This window comes from Neovison vison, chromosome 11 (assembly GCF_020171115.1).
Source record: "Neovison vison isolate M4711 chromosome 11, ASM_NN_V1, whole genome shotgun sequence".
Lineage (NCBI taxonomy): Eukaryota > Metazoa > Chordata > Mammalia > Carnivora > Mustelidae > Neogale > Neogale vison.
The window spans coordinates 33,356,218-33,378,965 of NC_058101.1; the positions used below are offsets into that span (position 1 = coordinate 33,356,218).

The window sequence follows — 22,748 nt, forward strand, 5'->3', positions numbered from 1 at the left end:
AAAGTAAAAAGCTGATGTAGTCTGTTTTAAAATCAAGTTTTTAGAGAGAAAACTATCAAATTCCTAAAATTTAATGTGCCAAATACAAAGAAGAAACACTCAATATATTTGCTGAATGAATGAATGAAAAAAAATAGAATATTCTTAAATTTTAATATTTAGTGACTAATAAGAGATCATGTGCATAGCAGAAACTGAATAAATTTTGTTAAATAGAGGGACGCCTGGGTGGCTCAGTTGGTTAAGCAGCTGCCTTTGGCTCGGGTCATGATCCCAGCGTCCTGGGATCGAGTCCCACATCGGGCTCCTTGCTTGGCAGGGAGCCTGCTTCTCCCTCTCCCTTTGCCTGCCATTCTGTCTGCCTGTGCTTGCTCTCTCCCCCTCCCCTTCTCTAATAAATAAATAAATAAAATCTTTAAAAAAAAAAGTTTGTTAAAAAAAAAATTTTGTTAAATAGAAATGAAAATCAATAAGTGGTGTTCAACTTACAATTTTCATTCATTTTTTCAGTACTTAACTTTTTTAAAAGATTTATTTATTTATTTGAGAGAGAGAGCACGAGCAGGAGGGGCAGAGGGAAAGGAGAGAGAATCTCTCCCTCTCACATCAAAGCCTGATGTGAGGCTTGATCCCACGACCCCGAGATCATGATCTGAGCCACCAAAAGTCAGATGCCCAACAGACTGTGCTACCCAGGCATCCCTCAACAAATATTTATTGATTTATTATGTCCTAGCCAGTATCCAACTTGAACATTTCACATACCACAAATTTATTTCAAAACTCGCTATGGAGAGATGAAAACCACATTGTATAACTTATTTTGCAATGCTGCAGACTCAAGAAAATGCTATAGGAGCATGCAATTCAAGAAGCAAAAGATGGACTAAAGAGCAGAACATTTAACTGGAATACTACTTATTAGGAATTTGCAAATATTATGGCATCTTCCCACTAAATTAATTCCCAACAGAATTGTTGCCTCCCAAACACACAAAAAACTTCTTGGAGGGATAGGAGAAGAGTCTAGCCACAGACTGACATAGAGGTAGAACAAAAAAAATTTAAATTAGCAGTTCAAAGAACTTCAAAATAAAAACAAAATATATTTCATATTTATGATATGGGACTTTATAAATTAGCTTCTATTATTTTTCATGTTTTTATATAGAACTACCCAAGCTATAGATTTTATGCCAAAAATACCATCCATTCTAATAATGAGATCGATGGCATTACTCAAAAGAGATGGCCATACTGCTAAATTTTATCACTGAGGGTGATCTTCCAAAATAATTGAATAGTTATTAAATTTAAACCTAGAAGGCAACCAAGCTTAGATACGAAAAAGAAAGAAATATGCCAAAGTTTTAGTTTTCAAAAGAAAATCAGCTATTTTTCCTAACAAGAAACAAGAATTAAATTCATGCACTCTGTTGGTTTGGTGCCTCAACTATGAAGAACTTTCCTTTAAGATAAATTAGGGAGACCTGGGTGGCTTAGTTGGTTAAGCATGTGCCTTCAGCTCAGGTCATGATCCCAAGGTCCTGGGATCGAGCCCCACATCAGGCTCCCTGCTCAGTGGAGAGCCTGCTTTTCCCTCTATCCCTCTCCCCTCTGCTCATGCTCTCTCTCTCTTACCCTCTCTCTCACTCTCTGTCAAATAAATAAATAATATCTTTTTATTTTTATTTATTTATTTTTTCTTTTTTTTTTTTTTAAAGATTTTATTTATTTATTTGAGAGAGAGAGACAGTGAGAGAGAGCATGAGCGAGGAGAAGGTCAGAGAGCGAAGCAGACTCCCCATGGAGCTGGGAGCCTGATGTGGGACTCGATCCCGGGACTCCAGGATCACGCCCTGAGCCGAAGGCAGTCGTCCAACCAACTGAGCCACCCAGGCGTCCCTATTTATTTATTTTTTCGACAGACAGAGATCACAAGTAGACAGAGAGGGAAACAGGCTCCCTGCCGAGCAGAGAGCCCAATGCGGGGCTCAATCCCAGGACCCTGGGATCATGACTTGAGCTGACAGCAGAAGCTTTAACCCACTGAGCCACGCAGGCGCCCCAAATAATATCTTTTTTTTTTTTTAAAGATTTTATTTATTTATTTGAGAGAGAGAGAGACAGTGAGAGAGAGCATGAGCGAGGAGAAGGTCAGAGAGCGAAGCAGACTCCCCATGGAGCTGGGAGCCTGATGTGGGACTCGATCCCAGGACTCCAGGATCACACCCTGAGCCGGAGGCAGTCGTCCAACCAACTGCGCCACCCAGGCGTCCCAATATCTTTTTTAAAAAAAGATAAATTACACCTTATTACCTTAGTCAGAGAGGTTTTCAACTTAAAGGTTTAAGTTAACTTTGTTTCCTGGTTTGAGAGACTTATATTTCAAAAACACATATGGATTAGTTTAGTCTCTTAAAGATTTAATAGCTTCTAATTAAAGCACACAGTTAGCTAGACAAAAATAATAAATTTACCTGATTGTGATAAAAGTAAATATAAGAATGACCAATTTGTTAACTCAAACCTGGTTTCTGACTTATTGCTCCTATTAAAATAAAGATTTAGTCTAAAAGTCCATTATTTTATCCATGTCAGGGAAATAAAAACAAACAGAATGGGAAAAGCAAAGATTATTTATTCTCATGTCACCCTGCACAAAAATAATCACCTGGCATTATGTTTAGAAAAGTGATTTTTCAAAGTGTGGCCCAAAGATCCTGAAACCTTTTCTTTCTTTTAAAGATATCTGTTTGTTTGTTTTATTGAGAGCATGTGCACACACTTGAGAATGTGCACGAGCAGGGGGAAGGGCAGAGGGAGAGGGAGAAGGAGAAGGAATCTCAGGCAGACTCCACGCTGAGTGCAGAGCCTGGATGCTGACTGGGACACGGAGCTCAATCTTATCACCCTGAGCAGAAATCAAGAGTTGGTCGCTTAACCAACTGAGCCACCGAGGAGCCCCTGAAACTTTGTCAAGGGGGCTTCCAAGGTCAAAACTATTTTCATAATAACCACTGATGTTATTTGCCTTTACTATGCTGGTACCGGGCGCCTGGGTGGCTCAGTTGGTTGAGCAACTGTCTTCGGCTCAGGTCATGATCCCGGACTTCCAGGATCGAGTCCCACATCGGGCTCCCAGCTCCCTGCGGAGCCTGCTTCTCCCTCTGACCTTCTCCTCTCTCATGCTCTCTCTCACTCATTCTCCTTCAAATAAATAATAAACTATGCTGGTATTTCCTCTGATGACATATCAAAGCAATGGCAGATAAATCTTTGCACAATTTAAGGCAACTGGCACCAAACCAGACAGATAGTCACTGGGCTTCTTTATTGTCAGACACGTAATTAAAAAAAAAAAAAATAGAATGCCCTTCATGATCAGGGTGCCTGGGTGGCTCAGTTGGTTAAGCATCTGACTCTTGATTTTGGCTCAGGTCATGATCTCAGGGTCCTGGGACTGAGCTCCTAGTCGGACTCTGCACTCAGCACAGAGTCTACTTGGGATTCCTTCTCCCTCTCTCCCTCTGCCCCTCCCCTCACTCACATTCTCTTTCTCTCTAAAATAAGTAATATCTTAAAAACAAAATGTGGGATGCCTGGGTGGCTCAGTGGGTTAAGCCGCTGCCTTCGGCTCGGGTCATGATTCCAGGGTCCTGGGATCGAGTCCCACATCGGGCTTCTTGCTCAGTGGGGAGCCTGCCTCTCTCTCCGCCTCTGCCTGCCTCTCTGCCTGCTTGTGTGCTTTCTCTCTCTCTCTCTTTCTGACAAATAAATAAATAAAATCTTTAAAAAAAAATAAAAAATAAAATGTCCTTCATGAAAACGTAAATAAAATACCCTTCATGAAGTAGTGAAAACATTGGTTTATTAAACCTCAACCCTTGAGTATACTTTTTAAAATGGTCTGTGAAGCATCGCCTGGATGGCCCAGTTGGTTGAGCCACCGACTTGGTTTCAGCTTGGGTGGTGAGGCTCAGGGGGTGACTCTGGGGCTGGGGGATCCGCCTTTGGTGCGCCCTGCATTCAGCACAGTCGGCTTGAGATTCTTTCCCTCTCCCTCCCCTTCTGCTCCTCCCCACACTTGCACTTGCTCATGCACTCTTGTTCTCAAACAAATAAATACAATCTTTAAAAAATAAATAAGATATTCCGTGACAAAATGGAAAGTGTTTCCAAAGCCCCTCTGCTTCTGAAGTCTCACAAGGAAAAGCGCCTCTGTGATTACTTGAATTATGGGTTGAGGGAGATGCTTTTTAATCTAAACACCATTTAGGGGCTCCTGGGTGATTCAGTTGGTGGAGTATGTAACTTCTGATTTCAGGGTTTCAGAGTTCAAGCCCCACACTGAACATGGAGCCTACTTTAAAAAAAAAAAAAAAAAAAAAAGGTGAGCTTATCTAAAACCCAGTTTTACTTGAAAGAAAAACTGACAAACTATTTAAATTTGGGTATTTGGCAGAGATCTTCTTTAAAAGTGAACAAAATAAATTTGTTACTTCAAGGAAAACAATAATATTTGTTGCTAATGGTAAAATGCAAGGTTTCTAATGAAAATCAGAATACTGAAAAACTCTATCTTACCACTACGACCCCGACAGCTTCCCAATACTTAGAAATGTATCACCATTTGAAAGATATGTACAAATTCAGTGAATCAGTATTTCTAACTGGCCAATTCATAACATTCCAGAATCACGCATGGGTTAAAAGATTCAAAGTACAAAGACAGACTAATGGATTTTAAAGTAATAGTGTATAGCAGATAATTAATCATACCTAGAGAGACGTGTGGCTTTGACCCTTGACTATGGGAGGTGTTCTCTAGGCCCTTGGAATGTCCTGATTAATTTTGTCTTTATCTTTGGCCACACAGTATATGTTCTGTATCCACAAGGGACTGGAGACAAAAAGTGCGGGCTTTTCCTTGGAGTGGCTAGAGATGAAAGGTTGACCAGCCAAGCAGTCAACAAAGGAGCCCCAGTAAAATCTCTGGACACCGGGACGCCTGGGTGGCTCAGTTGGTTGGATGACTGCCTTCGGCTCAGGGCGTGATCCTGGAGTCCCGGGATCGAGTCCCGCATCAGGCTCCCAGCTCCATGGGGAGTCTGCTTCGCTCTCTGACCTTCTCCTCGCTCGTGCTCTCTCTCACTGTCTCTCTCTCTCAAATAAATAAATAAAATCTTTAAAAAAAAAAAAAAATCTCTGGACACCAAGGCTCTGTTAAGCTTCCTGGTTGCCAATACTCTGTGCAAACTGTCACACATCATTGTCAGAAAATAACACTGTCCATGACTCCATGGGGAGAGGACAACTGAAACTCTGTGTTTAGAACGCTGTCTTATGTATCTCTTCCCTTGGCTAGTTTTAATCTGTGTCCTTTCATGGTTATAAATCATAACCATGAGTCTAAAGGCATTCAGTGGGGGTGTCTGGGCAGTGCAGTCAGTTAAGCACTCGATTCTTAGTTCAGTTCAGGTCATGACCTGAGGGTGCTGAGATCAAGCCTTGAGTTGGGCTCCCCACTCAGTGTAGAGTCTGCTTGGGATTCTCTCTCCCTCTCCTGACCATGTTCTCTCTCCTTCTCTCAAATAAATAATCTTTAAAAAAAAAAAAAAAGCATTCAGTAAGTTTTATGTCCTTTTCATGAATTATCAAACCTGAGGGTGACATGAGGAACCCCTTGAAATTTGCAACTGGTGTCAGAAATTAGGGTAATCTTGTGGACTGTGCCCCCTAACTTCACAAACAGTACGTGAAACTTCTCTGATACAGTTGAGGATTCCACATTGCAACTAAGCTTCAAGAGGCTAAGAGTTGTCAGGTATTGGTATCATATACAAAAAAAAAATCACAATTATCTGAAAACACATTAAGAATACTTTTAAAGATTCTTCCCTTTTCCCTTTTCTTCTTATTCTTCAACCAAAACAATATACAGCAACAGAATGAATACAGAAGCAGATACGGGGAATCTAGCTATCTTAGTGTTTTTTTTTTTTTTTAAATGTGAAACAATACCACTCTTCTCACTATTTTTTTCATTTTGGAAAATATAGTTACTTTTCATTAAAATGTTATTTATATTAGCATGTAATAGTTTATTATAGTTTTTTTTTTAAAGATTTTATTTATTTATTTGACAGAGATCACAAGTAGGCAGAGAGAGGAGAAAGCAGGCTCCCCGCTGAGCAGAGAGCCGGATGTGGGGCTGGATCCCAGGACCCTGGGATCATGACCTGAGCTAAAGGCAGAGGCTTTAACCCACTGAGCCACCAAGGCGCCCCAGTTTATTATGGTTTTTAAAATGAATATTTTTAGAGCTCTCAATTTTAATTTATGGTTTAATAAATATCAATAAATATTAATTCAAATCAATAAAAGCTCTTTGGATCCTAAATAATTTTTAAGAATATAAAGAATCTTAAAGAGGAAAATATTTGAGACCTGCTCATCTACAAACTTGAAGATCATGTTGTAAACTATAATATTAACATAAACACAATCATATTATTTGAAGTGCTTCTATTACTCTGGTAACTAGACTCTAAAAGAAAAAATAGTAAGTGGTGACAGAAATGCTGCCCTTCAATTTTTGTTATTTGCCTTCAGTGTTTAACAAAACTGAAGAATGGTCAACAGCGGCTGAAGAAAATGCACTGCCTTCAATGAGCTATGTATGTTCAAGATCATTTATAAGTTTTATTTTTTCCAATAACTTGAACTCAAGAGTCAATAAATGACAATTTGAGAATACTGAGAGTTTTAAAGATAGTCTTATCAGGTAATATTTCAGTAAAAAACCAATAGGTTGTAATGATCTCCAACTGAACAGAAGCAAAAAGAAAATATAAAATAATGACAGATGGAGTAAAAGGAAGATTGTGGATATTCAAGGTCACATTCTGTTTTTTCAAACTTTTGAAGAGAATCTAGTTTCTATTTCTCTAGAAACTTTCAAAATGCTTTTTATTTCAGAACAAACACAAAACCTTTAGCTACTTTAGAAACTAAGCAGGCACTACTGAATAGTGGTTGGAAGTACAGAATCTGGAACTGACCAATAAATGCCCAATTCCCTACTTCCTTGAGTAAATTACCCAACTTCCTTGAACCCAGTGATTTTTCTTGTTCACAACCACCAGTCACAAGCCATGAGGTTACTGAGAGAAGTACACATATGATACAATCAGCACAGTGTTCTGACACAGAGTAAGTACTTAAGAGTCAGCATTATGATTATTATGATTACATCTTACTTTTAGTTCTTTCTCAAGTCTATCTACTTCAGCTCCTAAAGTATCAATAATGTTTTCTCCATGTTTAAGCATAAAGGTCTCTAGTTCTTCAGGAGTTTTCACTTCTTGAATTTCCTATAAAGAAAACAACAGGAAAACAAAATAACTTTTTAAAAAATCGTATTAGTATACCGATGAGTTCTTTAAAAAATTTTAACAAACACCATTAAATTTAGCAAAAAACTTTCACGCTGAAGGTGATAAACCACCTAGTTCCAAAAAAATTTAAATCAACAAAAAATTAAGTATAATACTTCACAAAGATAGCATTACAAAATAAGTGGGAAAAGAACAGACTATTCTTCAATAAACAGTGCAAGGGCAATTCTTTTTCTATAGGAAAAAAAGATTAAACCTCTATCTCAGATCATTCAACAAAAAAATAATTCTAAGCGAATTAGAAAACTATGGGTAGAAAACAAACCAAAAAACATTTAGAAGAAAAAAGAATATTTTTATGATACTGGAATAAGGAAGTATTTCTCAAGCAAGATAATTGAAAGTCTAAAGAAAAAGATTATAAATTTAAAAAACACACTAAATCTTCTGTCCAATAACAAAGTGAAATGGTTAATCACACAGTAAAAGATATTTGCATTTCACAGGACGCCTAGGTGGCTCAGTGGGTTAAAGCCTCTGCCTTCGGCTCAGGTCATGATCTCAGGGTCCCAGGATCGAGCCCCGCATTGGGCTTTCTGCTCAGCAGGGAGCCTGCTTCCTCCTCTCTCTCTGCCTGCCTCTCTGCCTACTTGTGATCTCTCACTCTGTCAAATAAATAAATAAAATCTTTAAAAAAAAAAAAAGATATTTGCATTTCACAACCGAGGAAGGATCAGTGTCCAGCATATTAAAAATAAAATGTTTATTAATTTTTCAGAATAAGAAATTAACTAAAAAAACAAGCAGTATAGGAAATCCCAATGGTCAATAAATTTAAATGTTTAATAACCTCACTGTTACTACTGGGGGGGGACAGAAATTATAATTACATATAAATCATCAGTTTCATATTTATCATAATGACAAAAATTTAAAACTGTCAATATACCATCTAGTAAGAATGTGAAGCAACAGAAACTTTGATGTACTGATGGTGGAAATTAAATTGACACAATTTGGAGCACAATCTGCCACCTAGGGAAGATGAAAGTAAGTTTGTTTTGTTTTGTTTTTAAGTAAGCATAGCCAGCATGGAGCCCAACATGAGATGAAGACCTGAGCCAAAATCAAGAGTTGACATTTAACCAACTGAGCCACCCAGATGCACCAAGTCTAGCCCAACTATTTCAAATCTAGCTGTACAGTATCCTAAAGAAATTCTTACATGTCTGAACAAGAAAAACATAAGAGAATGCCATTGTGGACATAAATATGCATCAAATGAAGACTGGATAAATAAACTGCACTATATTCATAGAATATCACATAGCAATTAAAATAAATGAACTAGACGTGTGTGTGTGTGTGTGTGTGTGTGTGTGTGTATACATATATAATAATATGAAGGAATTTCAAAACCATGCTGAGTTGTGTTTTTTTTTTTTTTTTTTTAAGATTTAGTTATTTGACACAGAGAGATACAATGAGCGAGGGAACACAAGCAGGGGAGTGGGAGGGAGAAGGAGGCTTCCTGACCAGCAGGGAGCCAGACGCAGGGCTCGATCCCAGGACGCTGGGGATCATAACCTGAGCCAAAGGCAGAGGCTTAAAGACTGAGCCACCCAGGTGCCCCTCAAAACCACGCTGTTAAGCAAACTATAGAGGAAATCAGATGGTATGGTATCATTTATATCAATTTTGAAATATTCAAAATGTTACTATATACTTAGAGTGCTAAGAAAAATCTGTTGAAAAGTATAAAAATTGAATGGAAATGACTACTAAATTCAAGACAATTTTTAGTTCTAGGGATGGAGGAAGAAGAATAGATCTAGAAGGAGAAAACAAGGTCTTCACCTGTTTTTGTAACAATTCATTTCTTTTTTGAAGATCCTAAGCAAACACAGTAGAATAAAATGTTAAGATTTGATAAAGGCAAGTGGTAATATATAATGAACTTTGCACTGTTCATTATATTATCCTCTCAATTCTCTTTTAAATTTAATTCTTAATATAAAAGCATGGGATGTAGAATCACAGAGCTCTACATTCACATCTGACTCCATATTATGGCTCTGCAATTTTAGACAAGTTACTTAATCCTTCTGTGTCTTAATTTGCCTACATGTAAAACTGAGTATTGTTTCTTTACCTCACGGAGTTGTTGAGAGTATACTAGAAAACACATGTAAAACGCCTAGCCCATGACAAGCACTTGAACAGTACTTTGCTCCGCTGCTGTCTCCTCAGACCCTCTCTAGAGCAAATAAAATGGCTGTCAGATTTTGGAACCCTAAGAAGTTGAAAGCGGAAGTAACTTTAAGACCTGTAAAAGTTTTATTTTATTTATTTAAAAAGTAATTTTTCTAACTTTGACAAGAAAACAATAAATACATAAACTTACCTGTAGCATTTGGTCAAAATCTTGTTTTTCCAAATACGATCTTGTAACAACTCGTCCATCAAAATCTACTTCTGCCTTAAATCTTACTTTCCCTAATCCCAGATCTGTGGCTTTAACGTCATGAATTGCCCTGCATGAATAAAATGCACACAAATTCATATATGCACACATATATATTTTAATGGCACAAAGTACAGAATTCTTATTTTTTTCCATCATGATGGACCAAGATGGCTTTCAGAGTATTCACCATTAAGTGCCATATATAAATTCCCAAATATCCATTTAGCTATTTGTGTGTAATGCCATACAAAGACGCAAGCTTAAAAAATATTATTCTATGGCCTGTATTTACATGAATTACATAGTTTGTGGATTAAAAAAATGAACTCTAAATTGCTTTTCTACAATGTTGTAATTTTGTCTCATAATTCCTTTTCTTCAAAGCTTCTTTAGAAGTCTTCATACAATAGTGAAGCACTCTATTAGAATGAGGTTAGTGATGACTACCTAATTGGATCTGATATGGGGAATAATGAGCCAACACATACACACAATGTTTAATATGAGAGCAACTACATGGCAGGCATTTAATGAATGGAATTCAGGGAAGTAGATAAATTTACCTTACAGATTATAAAACGGTCCTAGAGGGGCCTAAGTGACTTGCCTAAGGTAATTTAGCTAGTTAACAGCAGAGGCAGGACTCACCTCCAGATCTTCAGACACCCAAACCCGATGCTCCATTACACTATGCCTCCCAGAAAAGTACTAGTGTTGTAACTACTTTTCACCCCCTCTTCCCTAGCCCTCAGTAATGAATCTTCCTTAGAAAACTGTTGAGAAATTCTTTTCTTTCTATAACCACTATTAACATCTTTTCTTTATGGTATATATAAAATAACAAAACACTCTGAATGCTGGGGATATAGAAAGCTATAGGAAAACATGCCTAAATGAGCTCCAAATACTCAAAACATTTGACCCTAATTTCTGAGTGATCCTGAGCAAATCAGTATATAGTGAGTCTAAAATTCTTTAGACAGAAATAAAAAATCATCTTTATCAATGATTAAAGTATGAATGATTTAATACTTATAAAGCTATATATACCCAATAAATCAAAACTTGTCCAGATAGGCAAGAAGCTATATAATTTTTTCATTTTTAAAAAGCTTATCTACCCAATCCTAACAAAATATTACAAATTTCATTATTGGACTAATACAATATAAAATAATGTTCAGAGGGAAATTCATAACTGTAAAAGCCTATTTTTTAAAAGACTTTATTTATTTATTTGACAGAAAGCGATCACAAGTAGGCAGAGAGGCAGGCAGAGAGAGAGAGGGGGAGGCAGGCTCCCTGCTGAGCAGAGAGCCTGATGCAGGGCTTGATCCCAGGACACTCAGACTATGACCTGAGCTGAAGGCAGAGACTTAACCCACTGAACCACCCAGGTACCCCTAAAAGCCTATATTTAAAAGATAGATATCAAGTGACAAACTTAAAACTATCATCTTAAGACACTGGAAAACAGAGCAAACAAAACTAAAGCAAGCAGAAGAAAGGAAATAATGTAGATTAGAGCAGCAGAAATGAATGAAATGGAGAAAACAACAGAAAATAAAATTAAAAGCTGGTTCTCTGGAAAGGTCAACAAAATTGACAAGCCTTTAGCTAGACTGGCCAAGAAAAAAAAGAAGACCCGAATTACTATTAGAGTCAAAAATGAGAGAGAAGGGGCGCCTGGGTGGCTCAGTGGGTTAAGCCTCTGCCTTCGACTCAGGTTATGATCTCGGGGACCTGGGATTGAGCCCCGTGTCAGGCTCTCTGCTCAGTGGGGAGCCTGCTTCCCCCTTCTCTCTCTGCCTACTTGTGATCTCTGTCAAATAAATAAATAAATACAATCTTTAAAATAAAAAAAATGAAAGAGGAGACATTACTACCAACCCTAAGAAATAAAAAGCTTACAAAGGAAAATTATGAATGGTTGTATGCCAAAAATCAGATAATTTAGAACTCATGCACAAATTCCTAGAAAGACACTAACTACTGAAACTGACTTGAGAAGAAAACAGACAATCTGCTTGGACCTGTAACAAGTAAACAGGTAGAATAAGTAATCAAAAAACTACCCATATAGAAGAGCCCATGCCCAGATGGTATCACTGGTGACTAGTACCAAACTTTAAAAGAAGAAATAATACCAACTCTGCATAAACTTTTCTAAAAAAAAAAAAATATTAGAGGAGAGAACACTTCCCAACTCATTCTCTAGGGGTGCCTGGGTGGCTCAGTGGGTTAAGCCTCTGCCTTCGGCTCAGGTCATGATCCCAGGGTCCTGGGATTGAGCCCCACATCGGGCTCTCTGCTTAGTGGGGAACCTGCTTCCTCCTCTCTCTCTCTCTCTTTGCCTGCCTCTCTGCCTACTTGGGATTTGTCTGTCAAATAAATAAATAAAATCTTAAAAAAACAAACAAAAAGCCAACTCATTCTCTAATGTCAGTATTACCTTGATACCAAAATCAAAGATATTATAAGGAAAAGGATATTAACATGGATTAATCAAGTACTAAGCCTAATATTAATTCTAAGAATACCCAACTTCTAGTCTAATCTAGCATGGTAACTACTTTTCCAGATTAAAAATATAGGGCTTAGAATATAAATCTAGTATTATTTTACTCATTTGTTTTACTGATTTGGATATACAAGTCATTCTTCAAAGACTTAAAGATTCTGGTTTTAAGGGGTGCCTGGGTGGCTCAAGTCTGTTAGGTGTTCAAGTCATGATCTCATGGTTGTGGGAGCAAGCCCAGTGTCTGGGCTATATGCTCAGAGGGGAGTCTGCCTGAGATTCCCTCCCCAATTTGTGTTTTCTCTCTCTCAGATAAACAATCTTAAAAAAAAAAATCTGGTTATAACACAGAAGAAAAATACATTCTTATAAAGTTTAACACATATGTAGCTAGTAGAAAATTGGGATTTTTAAAGGTTTATTCCCTCCATGTCACTCTGAAACTTGAATTTCCTATAAAGTACTAATTAGAACTCTGATTCTGTTATCTCCTAAGTCTTCAGTTCTTCATTTTTTTTTTTTTTACCTCCAAGGTGGGGCTGGAACTTACGACTCTGCGATCGAGAGAGGAATGCTCTACTGACTAAGCCAGCCAGATGCTCCTTCAGTTCTTCATTTTTACATCATTTAAAAGATAAAGATTGTAAGGAAAAACTTGTAAAAGGATCTAAAACAAAACGTCTATTTTCAAAAGGAGTATAACTTACATTCAATTTGGTAATCACATCCCCATTGCGTAAAAATCTTCTTAAATTTAATATAGCAATTTGTAATTATAATACAAATACAAGGCAAGAGTAAATACAAAGGTTCCACATCAGTGGTTCTACATTAAGGAGACAATCGCTTGTAAGCTTCTGTTCCCACTACATTATCTACCTGTTCCTTATTTTAAAAGTTAAAGATATACAGAATTTAAAAGAAAACAGGGAGCTTCCTAAATGTTTTCACTTATTTTCTTTTAAGGTTATAAGTGAAAAGTCATAGATTAAAAAGTTCTTTCTAAAAGCTAGGGAGACACAAACCCTTCTGGAAGTCTTTAAAAACCAAGCATTTCTATTTCTTAGTATGTTCTGGAAACCTTAGCAGCATCAATGGAATAAGCTGACCTTACTGATGGGTCGTTCTCCAGGAGTTCAGTAAGCCGCTGTACTTGTTCTGGCTGGATGGATCGCCCTAACAGCGCTTCCGTGTTGGTGTAGATGAGGAAGGCTGAGACCATGCCTAATAACGTGCCCACACCCAAAGAACCTAGGCTGTCATACAGAGGATTACCTAAATAAAGGACAGGAGAAGTCAGTAAATTCACATTTTCTATTGTTTCAATAAGCTTTAGTCAGTAAAGAACCAGAATTAGTAAAACAAAGGACCTGAGATACATTCCTAATTCCTTTAATGACTTTCTCTTAATAAGTTTACTACACTACAAAATGGGGATGCTACATACGCTTCACAATACACAGGCGTATTGTGTGGTTTAATTATTCAAGATCTAATTCTTGCATATGGTCATAACATGAGTGAGGGTTCAGAGCATTTTAGAGACATCATATACATACTACTAATATAACAAAATCCATTTCTTTTAATCTATCAGTAGCACTTTTCCTGTCCCACGCTGGCAACACTGTGAGATCAACAGCTGAAAAAAGTGACCACTTTTTGTCTCTTATTCTTCTCAAGAGTCTGTGAGAGAATGAAGCCATACAAAAAATGATCTGGAACTCTCTTTTCATTTAACCAAGGATGATACATAGCTAGTAGCATTCCAGATACAAAGGGGAGAAGTTAATTTATTGCATGCTACAGATAACTTAGAGCAGTGGTCCTCAAAGTACAGCTATTTACCAGCAGCTGCAACAGCATCGCTTGAGAACTTGCTAAAAATGAAGTTCTTAGGCCCCACCTAAGACTTTCTGAATCAGAAAGTCCAGAGTTGGGACCAACATTCTTTGTCTTCCCAAGCCCTCCAGATGATTCTAAACTTTGCCTTACGTTGTTAGGTCTTAATTCTCTCCCAGAACCAGTGAGAAGAGTTGATTTATTATCTATGAATGTGTAGGTCTGTATTTACAAAACAGACATCCATAAATATATTTTAAATTTTTATAATGAATTTTACATACAAGGCTTTTATAATTAAGTCTTTTTATCCCAAAGATCAAATGTCAGTACTAAATTTAACTCTCTTAATGCCTGATAAAACATACATTTTACTAAAAAAAGAAGTCAATTTACATACTAGTTTTACTAACACTTAGTCAGACTGTAACACTGAAAAAGTAAAATGACTAATCTGTGCTAAGGTATTAAAAATGATCCAGTTGACTAGAGGGTGTTATGCTGAGTGAAATAAGTCAATCAGAGAAAGACAATTATCATATGATCTCCCAGATTTGAGGAATTTGAGAGGCAACATTGGGGGTTTGGTGTGTAGGGAGGGAAAAAAGGAAACAAGATGTGATCCGGAGGGAGACAAACCACAAGAGACTCTTAATCTCACCAAACAAACTGAGGGTTGCCAAGGGAGGAAGGAAGGGAGAGGGTGGTTGGGTGATGGGCATTGGGGAGGGTATGCGCTATGGTGAGTGCTGTGAAGTGTGTAAACCTGGCGATTCACAGATCTGCACTCCTGGGGCTAAAAATACATTATATGTTAATAAAAAATTTAAAATTTTAAAAAAAGAAGAAAAAAATGATCCATTTGTAAAATATAATCCACTAGGAGGCTTGTAATTACAGAGTTCAAAATCAAATACTATTCTTTAAAAATCCAAATTTCCCTAATTATTATTTAAAAATATACATGTATAAATAATCCTACAGAAAACAGAAATATTAGTGGGAAAATATTTATTTCTTGGCATGTTATTTAATTTAAATGAATTAATTTAATTAAAACAATGTAAAACTCTCAAAACAAAAATTTATGTAAGTTTGATTTGACTACTTTTATTATTCTCCAAAGGAAAATAATCTATTAATTAGATTAATTAATTGACTTATTCATCAAGTGACACTTTCCTTAAGCCTAAAATTTTGCTAGGTGATAATCTGTCTAAGAAATGTCTAAAATGGTAAGGTCAACCAGAAAAAAACTCAGAACTTTTAGAAATATTCTGGATCACAGTGAATATCAGAAAACGCTGGTTTAGTCTTGAGATGTACATTCAAAATGAGTAAGACTCATTCATATCTCAGATATTTTAAGAAACATGCAGAACTGTGGAAGCTCATCACCTACAATTACTTCAAACGTGCAAAGACAAACGGATAAGCATGGAAGAAGTTCCATTCCAAGAGAGTTCCATCCTCAGAAATGGAATCTTTTCATACTACATGGTTCTTTTGTTTTAGAAAATAAAAATGATTTCTCTGTCTTCTCACTGGCCTGTACTGAACTGTTCTGCAAATTAACTAGCTACCAAAATGAGGATAAAATCAACTAGAGAGTCTGGGAAACAGGAAAGCAAGAGCAGTTATTATTGGCACTAACAATGGAAGACAAGTGAAGAAGAGCTACAATATATATTTATTTACAATTTTAGGGTTTATAAAGTTCTCTCCCATATATTAATAAACCTTCAAGGTCACTAGGCCAAATATTATCAATACTTATTAGGCTCAGAGTAGCTGCATAATTTATTAAGGCAAAGGTTTAGCACATTAGAGAAATGCTCTAACAACAGCCTTCTTTATTTCAAACTAAGAGCATTTCTGAGAGAGAACTCTGAAGGCTTTTATCATCTTATCTGTCTTATACAAATATAGGGTCAGCGTGGAATTAGCATTTAACCATCTATTGGTTTAAAATTATTCAATGATATAAAAGAAAATACACACATATTAGAGAATTATTTAAGTAGTACAAATAAATCACCTGTAACTTAAATATTTACCTGTTAAAGAAGTAAGGCCCATACACGTAGCTGCTATGGTCACTCCCAAGACCGCTGCAGTATCCTCCAGTAATATAACATTTGTACTAGGATCACGACTTTCCATTACTTAATCATTGGGGTAGAGACAAGAAAAGAAACTTTCTGAAATCCCAATTTGATACTATCATGTAACATTTTAAGAAGTATCTATCTAAAATTAAGATAAAAATTAAGATTAAAAAATGTATGAGATCCTGGTTTTAAAAACCCTGTTCAATGTAAACATAATTTATTGGTTTAAATGTTGACAGTAACTGAAATTTAAAGTCAAATTACTTTCTCTGGTTATAAAAAGATGTATAGAAAAACTGTAGGTCACTTCAGTTAAAATCCAAATATAAAGTATTCATGTTCGTATCACATTACATTTCTCTTTTTAAAAAAGAGATGATATATAATGTAAGAGCCACACAGAGAAGACATCAAGATATATTTTGTACACCCCTATAAGGAAAAAGCAATAGTACTGGGCAATTTTAGAAAATAAAGGAGATGAAGTAAGGCACCTGGCTTCTGACATACATACCATATTTATAAAATGACATTCCTTTGGCCCGAGCACTCCTACGAAGTTCATTTACAGCAACAAGAAGTGTTGCTGAAAGAAAAGCATTCATATCAGCAAGAAAAAAATGGCATGCCTCCAAATTTTAAAGACAGCATCTCAAAACAAATAGGTACAACACTTTTAATGCCAGGGCTGTCAATAAAGGAAAGTTCTATATTAACTAGTCATTATGAAGACTCCAATTATCGTCAAAATGAAAGGAATCCCGTATTTCTAAACCGTAATAATTTAAATATCTTTACCACCACCTTAATGACCTTAATTTACTGGACAGCACTAGCTGCAGGCACCACACTAAACACAGTTTTGATCCTTCCGACCTTTTGAGACAGTGGTGCTATCACCATTTTACAGACTGTCGAAGATTAAGGGAACACAGCATTGGTAATGACAACGTATGGGAAGTAAGCACACTATGAATCAGGCAGTTTCCAAATGATATAGTACTTCTCTGTCATAAAACTTGCTACAGCTGAAACCTGCAGAAACCTGGAAATATTTTATTGCAAAGAGTCAGCTTTCCATGATTAACACTACTAAGGGTTTAGTAGTGTTAACCTTCCCAAGGTTTTATTTTTTTAAAATTTTTATTTATTTATTTGTGAGAGAGTGAGAGTGAGCGAGAAAGAAAAATAGAATACAAGCCAGGGGACAGGCAGAGGGAGAGAGCAGCAGACTTCCCATGGAGCAGGGAGCCCAATGCAGGGCTCAATCCCAGGACCCCGAGATCATGACCTGAGCTGGAAGCAACTGCTTAACTGACTGAGCTACCCAGGTGCCCCATTAAAACATGATTTTTAAAAATTCAATATATAGGTATGTTTTTAGGCTCCATTCCAAATGTTCTGAGGGTTATGATTAAGATACTCAAGAGCAAAATAACAGCTTTTCCCTTGCCCATATCCATTAGAGGAATAACATAGTACATTATATATACAAAGAACTTACTCCCTCGAAGTACATTCCTATTTCCATAGTTTTTCTTTAATCAGTGGAATTTAGCAATTTATAAAAATGGACTGCTGAATATATATTACTAAATTAAGAATAAAGAGATACTGTAATAGTACATACCTCCTTCAGATGCTAATGATCCCGCTAAAATACAATATGCCTAGAAAATAAGTATTAAAATAAGGTGTAAGTTAATATTTCATTAGAGAATCACAATGATTCATGCATACAGTTTATAATGTTTAAAATGCAACATAAATTTAAATCCTAGCCAGATAAGAATCGTGATGGGAGACAGCTCAAGTGAAGGCAAGGAAATAGATGGTACATCTTCATAAAAGGAAAAAAATAAAAGTCAAAATCTGATGGTCATCTCATTTTTTAAGGTTTAGAAGAGTAATCTGTCCACTCTACAGAATGTTATACCATGACCTAAGTTAAAATCATAACATAAGAGATGAAAAAATTAGTATGAAAATTTTTCTGAAGTTCAAAATGAACACAAACATCTGAAATCTGGGGTATGGATACCAGGATATAGTAAGATCCATCCCCACAAATCATAAGAGACCCTTAATCTCAGGAAACAAACTGAGGGTTGCTGGGGAGATAGGGGAGTGGGATAGGGTGGCTGGGTTATGGACATCGGAGAGGGGATGTGCTATGGGGAGTGCTGTGAAGTGTGTAAGGCTGATGATTCATAGACCTGTACCCCTGAAGCAAATAATACAGTATATGTTAATAAAATATAAATAAATAAATAATCCTTCCCTCTCTGAAACTCAAAAAGAAAGATCCATACACCTAACTATGTAACTTCTGTTCTGGAGTTTGTCTGGATGCCCAGTACCAATCCAGATTCAGAAAGATAAGCAGTTATAAATAGTGATCAGTTTGGGATTACATCATCTTCCTCGCAGTAATAGGAAACAGTTGAATTAAATAAAGATTCGCAAAAAAACTTTAAACCAAGAGACAACCTAGCAACTTGAATTTTTTAAAGTTTCAATGAAATTCAAACGAAACATATGTAGAATTTTCAGCATTATCTTTTTGGAATCCTGGGTTTCCCTGAAATAGAAGTTTGGAAAATTCTGAGCCTCATCTAATACTCTTATAATTCTGTTAAGGAAACTGAGATGTCCTAGGGCTATGTGATTCACTTGAGTACATAGAAATGATACCAGGGTAAGAACTAGAATATGGGTTTTCCAGTCTCAATTCTAGGCTATCTCTACTGAATGTTACTGCCAACCTACAATAGAATTTGAACAGCTTAACTGCCCAATAATTTTTTTAATCCTTCTATCTCCTTCCTGAAAGGATTTAAGACACATTTATCACCCAATAAAGGGAAACAGCATATCCCAGCAAAAGATTCCAATACCTAATAAACATAAACTGGTCTATGGTACATTGAATTTATTATTTATTAACTAAAAGTCATAGTCTTATGTAACTTCATTTAGCTGCAAAAAGACAGAAGAGCCTCTAAGAGTTTTTTTTTTTTTTTCTTAATAGGCTCCACATCTACCATGGAGCCCAGTGCAAAGCTTGAACTCAGGACCCTGAGATCAAGACCTGAGCTGAGATCAAGAGTCAGATGCTTATGTGGCTGAGCTACCCAGGCACCCTGAGCATCTAGTAAGTTTAAAACTTACATGCAATTGAAAATTTAACTAATTTTCATTAACCACTTAGTCTCTGTGAAGTAATACAGATGAATACTATTAGAATGAGGTATCTATAAAGCGGCTGAACATTTTCAGAGTGGAGGAAAAGATGTTCAATGAGATTCGTTCCAATTGAGAACATATGAGGGTGTAAGTACTCCCACATTCCAAAATGAGGTGCTACACCATCTCTTCAGGCTTTGCGTAGAGAATGCCCAGCCCGATTTTACAACTCCTAGCTCCATACCACTAACCCATGAGGAAGAGCTAAGGTTAAGGCTAAATGTGAAGAATACTTTAAAGAAAGCTATTAAGCCATTAAGATTGTTAAGAAAGCTGGATGTGTGTCTCTAGTGTTTAGAAGAGAATATAGTGAACTATGCCTAATGCACATACAAAAATAAATTTATTGACAAGTCTACTAATACAGATTGTGTCAACAGGGTAGATGATTACATCTGAAAAACAAACAAACAAACTGCACTCTCACTGAGAGGGTGATAAAAATGCCTGTTTTACCACACAGGGCCCAAGGAGAACTCTGAGCAAGTGTCTCTTAAAAAGAGATCAACTGGGTGCCTGGGTGGCTCAGTGGGTTAAGCCACTGCCTTCGGCTCAGGACATGATCTCAGGGTCCTGGGATCAAGTCCCGCATCGGGCTCTCTGCTCAGCAGGGGGTCTGCTTCCCTTCCTCTTTCTCTGCCTGCCTCTCTGCCTACTTGTGATCTCTCTCTGTCAAATAAATAAATAAAATCTTTAAAAAATAAATAAATAAAATAAAAATTAAAAAAAAAAAAAGAGATCAACTGCCCAAAGAGCCTTCTGGAAAATGCAAGGCAACCTCAGCAGAAAGAGTCTGGAACTACATCGTAAGATGCAGAGGCTAAGAGGGGGTGTCACACGACCAATCTGTGCTTGTCAAAGGAGCTAGAGTCAGAAGGCCACACAGGGTAATTATCAGGAAGCCTCCATGAGAGAAAAAGGCAGCTTTAAGCATCCACAAAGGCCAGAGGAAACCAATGCAAAATGATGCTGGTGCCGGTAAAGTAGTACTTTTCTGTCTTCTGTCCCTACCTTTGATGCTGCCAGAGGCAAGCTCAGGAGTAAGAGAGAAGGGCAGAAGCCCTAGCTAGGAAAATCTAGGTGACCATGCTCCCATCCTCCCCCTAGTACAAGCTTCCTACCTACATGAGTGGAAAAAACATCTTTAAATACAACAATTCCAACTTATGACTATCTTGTGGCACTGGATGTTTTAAATCCTGACAGATTATTCTTGGGACTAAAAATGAACAGAGATCTTCTTGTTCTTCAATATAACAAGAAATTAATGAAACTGCCCAAGATTTTAAGCCAGGAGTCAGTATTTAATGATTGTACATAAAGAGTTACTCTTTTTTTTTTTTTTTAAGATTTTATTTTTACATAATCTCTATACCCAACGTGGAGCTTGAACCCACAACCCTGAGATCAATAGTCGCACACTCCACCAACTAAGCCTGTCAGGTGCCCCTGTACCTATAGAGATACTCTTGTTCAACATCATTGAACCGTATGAATTTAGAGGTCATGTGTACTCATGTTCTAAAAAACACAACTACAGACACATAACCCTTAATTACAGTCAAAAAGGCATATGTTAGTCCCTTTCTTTAACATCAATATGACAAAGGCATTCTCCCATACTTATATTACTTGAAAACTGACAGGGAAAAAAGATTACCCATAGAAGGGATTCCATTGGTTGAGGATTAAGCAATCCCATGATTCCGTGGTACCAAGATAATCCTGCACCCATCATGAAAATACCAACACCACTAATTAGCGAAGCAATATAGCGCATATTTGAAAATCCATACCTGAAAAATAGAAAAAAATTGTATACTTTACAAGAAATACAAATCATTTTACAATATATGTTAAATAAGTCAATGAAAAAGAAAATCAAAAATTTCTTATAAAGATGTTTATGGTTTTATATTAAAATAAGTGTATCAGTTATATTATTTAATATTAAAATATAAGTGTATCAAAGTTAAAATGTAACTTCAATCAGAAAATAACATATAAAGGCAAAAAAACCTGCAAGATCTTTGAAAATATAGAAAAACAGAGTGAATATGACTGAATTCAGGTATTTGCTAATCCCTTTTCCAATAGTATGTTTTGATTAAATACAGTCAATTTACTATTATGTACAAATACTGATAAAATTAATCTTTTTAAAAATGCATTCAGGTGCTTAATGGAGAGGATGACATTTAAATTACCCTGTAATACAGTTTCTAACTGAACATTTGGTCTTCTTGCCTATAATTAGATGTTGGATACCTGGGGCTGTTTCTGAATAGTTTAACACACTATTAACTTCTTTTTTTTTTTTTTTTTAAAAGATTTTATGTATTTATTTGACAGAGAGAAATCACAAATAGATGGAGAGGCAGGCAGAGAGAGAGAGGGAAGCAGGCTCCCTGCTCAGCAGAGAGCCCGATGTGGGACTCGATCCCAGGACCCTGAGACCATGACCTGAGCCAAAGGCAGCGGCCTAACCCACTGAGCCACCCAGGCGCCCAACACACTATTAACTTCTAACTATTATTATTAGGACTATGAGCTTCAGTTTTCTGGGTGTTTTTATGGCAAGTTTTTTTTTTTTAAAAGTCTCATTTATTTTTTAAGAATCTTTGGTTAATATGTGTATTATCTTCTATTATTGTATGTATCAATAAAATACTGAGTTTTAAGAAGCTCAAAAACATGACATACTTTATGAGGAAAGCAATCACTCATTAATAAAAATATTTCCTGGGAAATTTACTCCCAAAGCCAAGCTCTGTGGCGCCCTTCTGGCAGATGCAAATTTAAACAACAGGTCTTAATTAAAACTGCTTTTTAAAATTATTTTTGCAAATACGTAGTAATCTTGCCATAGGGAATTCTCAGTTTATAGATGTGAAAATGTTCTACTGCTTGATTTAGAAAAACTTACTTTCTCTAAATGTTCCCTCAAAGTAAAATAGGATATATATATTTTTATATATATTTCAGTTAAAGTAAATTAAGATCTAAATTAAGTCCTATTACTTTTTTCTCTATGTTTTCAAAAAATTGTAGGTTCTTACTGAAAATTTTAACTATGTAGATCTTCATCATCCCATATTAGTCATCAGTCACATAATGCTATTTAAATTAAAGTTAAACAATAAAAATTGAAATGTAGTTCTTTA

The 22,748-nt window shown here is 36.3% G+C and overlaps 1 protein-coding gene across 1 annotated transcript in view; it reads right to left on the reverse strand.

Annotated features, from left to right (window-relative positions):
* Nucleotides 1-22,748, reverse strand: part of SLC30A9 (solute carrier family 30 member 9) — an 86,236-nt gene that overhangs the window by 3,744 nt on the left and 59,744 nt on the right. Inside the window, exons 11-17 of the mRNA XM_044224131.1 lie at nt 21,245-21,380; nt 17,969-18,008; nt 16,853-16,924; nt 16,285-16,392; nt 13,495-13,660; nt 9,805-9,934; nt 7,263-7,376 (exon numbers count right to left, since the gene is read on the reverse strand). Coding sequence (XP_044080066.1) covers nt 7,263-7,376; nt 9,805-9,934; nt 13,495-13,660; nt 16,285-16,392; nt 16,853-16,924; nt 17,969-18,008; nt 21,245-21,380 — 766 coding nt within the window. The remainder of the gene's footprint in view (nt 1-7,262; nt 7,377-9,804; nt 9,935-13,494; nt 13,661-16,284; nt 16,393-16,852; nt 16,925-17,968; nt 18,009-21,244; nt 21,381-22,748) is intronic.